Here is a 9,077-nt window from a genome sequence, read left to right on the forward strand (position 1 = left end):
CAATGAAGTGAGATAAGGAGGGGAGTGACTTGACTACATTTAGGGAGATTGTAGACAAGTTGTGCAGCTGCATTTTGGATTAGTCATAGAAGTTTGATTGCACAGGCAGAAAGGCAAGCAAAGAGGGAGTTGCAGTAGTCCAGGTGTGAGAGGACCAGGGCCTGACTAGGAGTTGTGTAGAATACATAGTGAGATAGGGGCGGATCCTTTGAATATTGTAGGGGAGGAATCTGCAAGCCTGACAGTTCGCTGCAGAAAAGTTATTCCTCTGGCAAACACCGCAGTCACCTTGAAGGATCACCCTTATGTCTGTAAGCTCTTGGTAGCTGAATAATGGCAGTAGTTATTAGCCATTTGATTTGATTACTTCTGAGGGCTTGATGTCAAAAACAAAATAATCCATTTCATGACATGTAACAGGGATGCTGTCTGATTTATAGGATTAAAACTCAGTCTTCTCATATTGTAATTTATCATAAAATTTTATGTGTCCTAGTTTCACATATTTAAAAGTAACTTCAAGTAAACAAAAAAGAGCAATGGAAGCAAACCAAAGCACAACTGAAAACTCCAAAATCTGCTCCTGAATATTCAGGGTCACAAACAGAAAAGAAAAGGGATCAAAGATCACAAGAGGAGTAAGGTTCCACATGGCAAAAGAGACCCCAAAAACATGACACTCAGCCAGAAATATAATAATGATGATAATAACATATAAAGTACCTTTATTATAATGGGCAGAGAGCACAAATCAAGGCATTTCAGATCTCTTTTGCCATGCAGAACTTCACTCTTTTTGCAATTCTTGATCCTTTGTTTTTAAGCGAAACTTTAATTAAGTAAATAAAGTTGTGTGACATCCAGAATTACATTTGATGCATTGTTTAGGAATCCAAGTGTTTCAGTAAGCACACAATTCACATGACTGAAATGGTTAAATATAGAATATTTCTTATGAGATTTGAATTTCTGGAGACCAGCTAGATTTCCAAGAAGTAAAAACACCCAAGATGAATTTACAGAAGTTCCAAACTGAATGACAGCCATCTGTGTAATGTGTCAGTATATTCTACACTGCGGGCAGCAGTGTGGCATAATGCGGCATATGTGGCAGAATTGCCTAGTATCTAGCTGTATAAATGGATAAAACTGTAAGCTATGTAAGCTACTCTGGATAAGAGCTTCTGCTAAATGACTATAAATTAATGTAATTTTGCACTAGTATGAGCAGGAACAATGTAATGTATAAATTCCTCAATTCATCAATAAGGTATTTTATGATATAAGGTACCAAGGGGATTTTTCATAATTTACAGGATTACAATATTAATTATGTGTAACAGTTGTTTTCTGAATTTTGTAGGGGTATATAGTGCACGTGAACTTCCCTCTATACAGCTTGATTAATTGTGTGAAGTATGTTCTATGGGTCCTAAGGCCATAGATAAGAAAGGGAGTCTTAAAGGAACAGCTTCAAGGAGAGGAGAATTAGAAATAGCCACTCAATACTACCTTAAGAATAAACCTCTATGATAAAATTCCAGAATACAAACACATCTTTTGGGATGCATTAAAATGATTTACAAGGTATTGAATGAAAAGCCTATAAAGCCCAATGCTTTCTATATACTAAAGAAATTGATACAGAAATGAAGGACTCCAGTCCTGGAGTTAAGACTGTATTTAATGAGTGCATCAGACGTTTCTGGAGCAATCCCAGAAATTTTTAAAAAAGGCACTAGACAACTACAAGTGCTCAGAGAAATTCCTAAAAAATGGTGGCCAATAACGTCTCTTGGATATTGAAATATCTTACACTGGGTCATTAACAAGCTGGATTACTCATGCTCTAAATACACCAGGTTCTCCCAGTTAATAGCGGCACTGCTTACTCCAGCTGGTGGAAGGAAAAAAATGGATGGGCACCCTTGACCATCCTAATGAGTTTAGAGGAAAATGAATGCTTCAGATCTTTGAGTGCATTTGAGGCTTTGAGCACACTCGAGTGCATCATGCACATAGTGACCAATGTTGTGTGTTATGACCTATTATCATGTGCTATCATGTGTTTTCATGAGTTATGATGAGTTATGCTGTGGCATGATGTATTACGATGGGTTATGAGGAGTTATGAGTAAAATGAGTATGGTGGCTTGGGGACATGGCAGTCCTTAATAAAGACTGCAGTGACTTCACTTGAAGTGGGAATAGTTTCCTTTTAAACAACTTGAGATGATAGCTTGTACATACTGTACAAAGCAAAAGCACACTGGAACGTGTGCTCTTTTGTCTCTGTGTATGGCAGTTTGTGTTGATTCAGCTGGACTTCCCGTGAACTATGTTTCATTCCCATAAACTCTTTAACTGTTTAAATGGTAAATGTTTGCGTAGTGATTCTAATGAGTAATTGTTGTATTTGTTGCTGGTTATGGGCAAAGGCCTTAATCTGTATGCCATTAGTAAATACCCAACTATACACACAGATGAAGATAAAATTGTAAGCTATGTACTTTCTGGATAAGACTGTCTTATAAGCAAATGCCATTGAGGATACTATTGCAGAATAAGGGGACTGATGTTGACTGTGTTGTGGCAACTTGAAATTCTGTTTACGCTGCTGGTTCTCCTGTTTATGTGAAAGGGGGACATAGACGTGCAAGGAGATGTAATCACTTTGAGAACTTGAGATTAAATAAATTTGTTTGTTTGTTTGATTGATTGATTGATAGACCAATTTAGTTTCAGAAATTTTATTGGTGTCACTTCTTCCCTGTTTATTCTTTTAAGGCTTTATCATATATTTACAAACAATGTCAAAGGCATCCATCAAAGTAAGTATGTTTACTGCTTTAATGTCCTTTCAAGAACACTTTCAGGTCAGTAATAACCCTGTATTTACAGTATAGTTGTAGTAGTTGTATAGTAATTATCGTATAAACTTTTTCCTGCTTTAACAATAAAACACTCTACCTTTTGGTCCCTCTATCTGATATACATCATACCCTGCTAATTAAGTGGAAGTGCAAATTTTTCCTAGCATTTTCAAAATTTAAGTGTGACTTTAAACACTTGGTTATTTGTAGTATTTTTTATGAATGTGTAAGTTGCTGTTTCCGGATTTCGCACCTCTTGCGTTATTTCAGTGGTGGACCTCAATAGTGCCTCAAACGAGGGCATTCTTAATTCACATGTCCCAAGTGCCATAGCGCACAGACAGATGTGATCCTGAGCCGGACTCACTCAATATAAAGTTGTATGTGCTTTTGCACATGACTCGCAGTCACGAGGACTGTGCTTGCGAAATTCTGTAACTGGCCATAAAACAAGCCCAAAACTGCAGATTCTAAAAAAACCCACAAGCCCAAAGCACTGTGGCATTACAATGCGATTTACGTGCGGAACTGGGACGCGCAGTAAACGACCAATCCCTGCACCGACTATGTCCCTCCCTCTCATTACCCGTGGATTAGTAGAACAGAGAGGGAGCGGGTAAGGGCCCCACACAAATGCTTTACGCATGAGGATGGTGCCCCCCTGACACCCCCATCATTAGATGAACAAAGAAAATTCATGCTTCATGGCCCTAAACCGCCTTGTTATACAGGAAATAACACAACTGAAAACTAATACAAATTTGTGGGGTTTTTTTTTCTTGACACACAAATTGCAGTTAAAATTTTGTTACAATAATGCCATAAAAAGGGTTTTGAACAGTATAAATTAGACATTTTGACACAAATACATTTCTATTTATCATGTCCAAAATATACTGATATTTCTACTGTGTGAATAAAATGTCTGGAAATAAAGTTAAAATTACATCTGCCCATTTACATACATCTCTACTAAATATACAGTCAGCTATTTAAAATATACTCTCTCTCCCATTTATGTACCTTTTCAAACTTGTTACCCACAGCCACACAATACAATTATTCATTTTCTCATTTAAAAACAGTGTGTCCATTAAGTACAAGTGCTGTTAATCCAGTGCAATGCCAGTCCTATCAAACACCAACCAGCTATCATATACAGCTCCTATAAATTACTTATTTGTGACACACATTGTGAATACATCTTACTGTGATCACTTTAAAAAGATTTATAAATTAATCTACAAACACTAACAACTGATTAAACAAGTATTGGTTAATATAACAGCTACTGTTCTAAAAAGAACATCTGGAAATACAACATGGTGCACCAATTAGATGCACGTTACTCAGACGGTCCATTTTGCTCCTCCAGTGTTCTGAGCGACATTTTCCATTACTGGTCCACTGCCTCTCTCAGATGAGCCAATGAGACAGCACTTCCGATTCACAGAATCACATCTCTGCCTCCATGTCGTCTCAGTGTGGACACACTTTCTTGAAGACATTTGTAAGCCTAACCTCATGACCTAGCACAAGGTTACATTCTGTACAGTTAATAAGCAGCTACATTAACTGATCTTCCTCACACTTCTTGCTGGTTTTCTATCACAGCAGTCCAGCAGAAATGTACTTTTTTGTTTCATTTTTATGTTGTTCTACCCTGTAATAGTTACAGCACACCATAAGTCCTGAACTGCATTCCTCTCCTGGGTCGTCATCCTCGCAACAGACATGCCAGCAATTCAGCAGTGAGACACATTCACGTACGCAAGCTGATCTTGGCTCCCATTGGTTCTGATGAAAATCTTTCTGGGGAACTTTGTGTGGGCCTTTTCTAAGGTGTTTCTGCAGGAGAGCACACATAAACATACACACACTCGCACACACACACACACTTTGCATCCCATGAAAAATGTGTGTTACTCCATCTCAGCGTGTCCCTGACTGGGTCCCCCTGTGGGGAGTGGCTCAGAGGGTTCCCTCGGAGCTGTAGGATGGGTTTCCCAGGCCCTCTGTGTCACCCCCGCTCTTCTTGCAGGCGTTGCGCTTCCAGAGCAGCAGGGCAGTCAGAGAGAGGAGCAACAGGAACCCCAGGCCACCCCCGATAACCCCGGCCTTGAGAGCGGAGCTCCCATCATCCTGAGGCTTGTACTCCAGGCAGGAGCGGTCTGAGGGCTGGCTGGCCCCCGCCTCATTCACCGCCTCCACGCATACCCTTGCCCCTGCCTCCAGAGGCCCCAGGGTGCCCCTCCGCGCCCGCTCCCCGAAAACAAGGGGGTCTTGTCCATCCACCTGGACCCGATACTGGGTGACCGTTGATAACGGGGCGCACCATGTGACCAAAACCTCTGACCCCTCCTGGGACACCTGCCCCACGGCGGGCGCCTTAGGCGGCTCATGGGCCCCGCTCACCCCCGGGCACAGGCAGCCCGTGTTAGCGGAAAGCTGGGCACAGGGCACCTGGCCATCACGGCACGGGTCAAAGTCACAGGGCTCAGGGTCACCATGCAGGGTTGGGTTGGGGCCATGGCTGCTGCGTGTGGTCTTGCTGTCCTCATCACCATAGTCAGTATAGTCGTCATCGCCCAGCCCCGTCACATAAAGAATTCGGAGCCGGGTCACCGGAGGTTTAGTCGATGTGTTGTTTCCCTGGGGGGCTGTGATGGGATTGGCCAAGCAGCTGCTTAGCAGCACCAATGAGATGATCAGTAGCAATAAGGCAGGTATCCCAGTGGCTGGCATATTGTCTGAAAAATCAGATTGAAGAGTCAAATCAAATTGTCCACTAGCCCTTTCACACGTAAATTCTAAAATATTGCCAAATGCCCCCCAGTGTGACTTATTTCAGCTTGTGCACACCTGCTTTTCTAGAATTTGGTTATGATGTCATAATAATATTTCAAAGACTAATTTTAAGAATACATATAATGATATAAATCGCATATTGCGAATATTGGATATTTGTATACTTTATTTTCGCTAATTTCTAATTTGGGAGCCAGGACTGTGTTATACTTCTTATGCTGCAACATGTGTGCATTGAAAAATAAATAATCATCTTGCATTTGTGGAACATTTTTATGTGAAAAAGCAGTGGGTTGCTTTGTAGCGTCATTTGTAGATAGCCTTTCTAATCTAGTGTTCTAATCACACTGGTTTGACTGTATGTGCAAAAGGGCTAGAACAGTGCTGGAAGAAATGCATACAACCACACATGCTTTTAACTGCAGATGTCTGGTATGACACCTGAAAACCTCTGTATGAGAAATATATCATGAAAAATTATGTTATTGTCATATGTCTGTATTTCATATATTTGGTTGTACATGTGTCTTACTACACTTTCTTTGGAACATTTTACATTTGAGAGACTCCCTGGAAAGGTCAACATATAGGGTACAGTATGTTCAAACTATCAAAAAGAAAGAATATATAGAGAGAAAAAAGAATTAAGAATTTAATTCCACAACTTTGACAAGATCATTGGAGAAAAAGCAACATTAGGGACATTACATCACAAAGTGGGTATGGTGGAATTTTTAAATATTAGCCATGCCTTACTTGACATACTTAGCTTCAGTAATGTCCCCATGAAATTGGCCATTAAAAACGGCACCTTACCAAAAATCATGCCATAAACCCCTACAGTTTTACTGGTTCGTTCTCCTAATCCTAATCCCACTTCTGATAATGGGGAGAAATAAGCAATAATGCAGTCAACGTTTCCCGAATTTTTAGATAATTGACTTTACAGAGGGTATCCGAAACAGAACCAATTTTCTCAACAGATTGCCCTTGAACAGATGAACTTTGAGCAATTAAGATATTTGTCCAAACCCATGTAAATCTGGATGCAGTATGAACACACTGACAAGGGCTAGAAGTTTACAGACCCTCATGCAAAGTGTTGTTGGGTTGTTTCTCTGGGAACCCAGATGGGTGCACAAAGAAAAGAGCTGGGCTGGTCGATAACTGCCTGTAGACATGTCTCCTTGTGGGAAAGTTCCTCTCAAAGGAGTAAGGCACATCTGAGAGCACATTGGAACGCGCTAACAAGCGGTCTTGTCTTCTGGTAGTGGAGCCTGCCATGAGACCCATTTACAGCCAGAGCATGCACTCACACGCTCTTCGTCATGGAAACTATACAAACAGGAAAAGAACATCATAATCTACAAGTGCAAAATGCAAGCATGTTACCTGAATAGTTTGGGAGCTCTTCTGGAACCTTCTTTTTTCCTTTCCCTGAAGCTTTCTTCTCCTCTCGTCTGCCTCCCCTTTTCGAAAAAACTGGTCTCTCACCACCCTCCCACCCACTGTCGTTCTTTTATAAAGTCCCCCAAATTGTCCCCCTCCTTCTTTTGGCAGCTCCCTCTCCCCTCCCTCCACATCTCCCTCTCTCTCCTTCCAGAGGGAGTTCTGGCAGTGCTCTGAGCCAAAGGCTGTGTGATTGTGTGCCAGAGACAGAAAGAGAATGTGTGTGTGGGTGTGTGTGTGTGCGTGTGTGAACACTACGTGAGCAGAATACTACTAGCATTCTTTGAGTATGTGCGGGTGTTTGGTGTTTGGTACAGTGGAGAAAGGAAGAGGATCAGCTTTCATCCTTATATGGCCATGGTGGATGACTGCAAAGCAAGCTGACACATGCAGTGCAATTCTCTATGACACGGAGGTGTACCAAAGGCACGTGGTACCAGCACCCAACGCCTAATCATCCCTGGGTAACCACCTCAGAACCCCCACTCCCCACTATATGTATGGAACCTCTATCCGCTATAACGGCTGTCATGAGTTGAGATTCATTGCTCAATCACTCTGATTAACTGGAATGGACTTGTTGCTTTCACTTCGAGGAGACAGCCACGCTGACATACGATTGGCCAGCCCATCCTATACGGGAGGCTTCAGCCAATCAGAGGAGAGGGAACGCTATACATGGTGAGGAAGCCAGCGCACCTCACCTTGGAGAGCTGTGTCTGAGTCAGAAGTGAACACCTGATGACATGCTGGGACACGCCCATCTGTGTCACACCGTAAAGTGGATGTAGCAACAGCATGCGAGTGAATGGAAAAGTTTACCGTGGAGAGCTCGCACTGCAGATGAATCAAAGACAAACCCTTTCATACTACCCAAAATTTAAAAAGCAGACTGAATTGAAGGATAAATATTGCCCACTCTCCAAAGAAAAAGGAGATAGACCATATTGGATCTTTAGATCTACTTTTTGTTTGAAAAGTAACTCTTGGCACTGAAAACATTGCATTTGGCTTTGAGTTTCATCACACCTTAATCCCCTTTTAGGGTGAGAGTGTGTGGTCGTTAGCCTTCAACTCAATTAGCTTTTTATTTTTGATTTTACTGCTTGCTGCCATTGGCACCTCATTCACATTGTGCACAAGGTTTCTTCAGTCTTCCTCTCATCAATGGAGCCTACCTCATCCTCAAATGCACACAACTACAGCTCTGATGAGCTGCAATCAGGTTGACTGTTTGAGAGTATTTGAACATTCAGAGATGGAGTGCAGGTAGAAGGTTCTGTGGGACCGAACTTTGACAGCTGGGCTCTCTGCTTGTTAGTGAGCAGAGTGTCCATCCAATCACGTCACAATTAAGTTGACAATAGCAGAACTGTGGCTTTAGATTTCGGTTTAGACATCAGTTTAGACATAAACTTTTCAACATCCAGGATATTATCATAATGGTATCTAGATACCTGCTTGTTCATTATTCTGTCCATCTCTTCATTAAGACAGCCCTGTCTGAATTCACTACTCCAGCACAATATCTCTGATAATGTCTGAATGTGTAAACAGAGTTAAGGAAAAAATAACGCCATTCGATGAAATTGTCTTCTCTTTCCCACACTGTACAAATGGATGGTTAACCACATCTCATTCCTCAAATGAGGAACTGGGTTATTTCAAATGCTGTTACTAAGGAAGTGGTCAAACATGTCACAGATCATGGAAGCCACTCTTCTTGAGTACTTCTTTTGGATTTTACATATTTAGGTGTTTTTTTCCATTACAAGCATGGATGTATAGTCAACAGCAAGGAGGCGTGTTGAAGGGACTGGGCCTATAAATGACTCTTCGTGGGTTCAAATGTGTAACACTAATGCCGGGTTCAGACTACATGATTTTTTTGTCTTTCACAACAGTCACAATGTCAGACTAGACAGTCATAGTGCCATAAAATCTTGC

The 9,077-nt window shown here is 41.4% G+C and overlaps 1 protein-coding gene across 1 annotated transcript; it reads right to left on the reverse strand.

The window, feature by feature from the left end:
* Positions 1-2,520: 2,520 nt before the first annotated feature.
* LOC118790589 (LRRN4 C-terminal-like protein) lies at positions 2,521-7,362 on the reverse strand. The gene is made up of 2 exons (XM_036547540.1): positions 7,074-7,362; positions 2,521-5,623 (listed from the first exon to the last, which is right to left on the reverse strand). Exon 2 carries the CDS (start codon positions 5,616-5,618, stop codon positions 4,845-4,847), a length of 774 nt encoding a protein of 257 aa, XP_036403433.1. The 5' UTR covers positions 5,619-5,623; positions 7,074-7,362; the 3' UTR covers positions 2,521-4,844.
* Between the last annotated feature and the right edge of the window lie 1,715 nt (positions 7,363-9,077).

Source organism: Megalops cyprinoides, chromosome 16 (genome assembly GCF_013368585.1).
Source record: "Megalops cyprinoides isolate fMegCyp1 chromosome 16, fMegCyp1.pri, whole genome shotgun sequence".
In the NCBI taxonomy this organism is placed as follows: Eukaryota; Metazoa; Chordata; class Actinopteri; order Elopiformes; family Megalopidae; genus Megalops; species Megalops cyprinoides.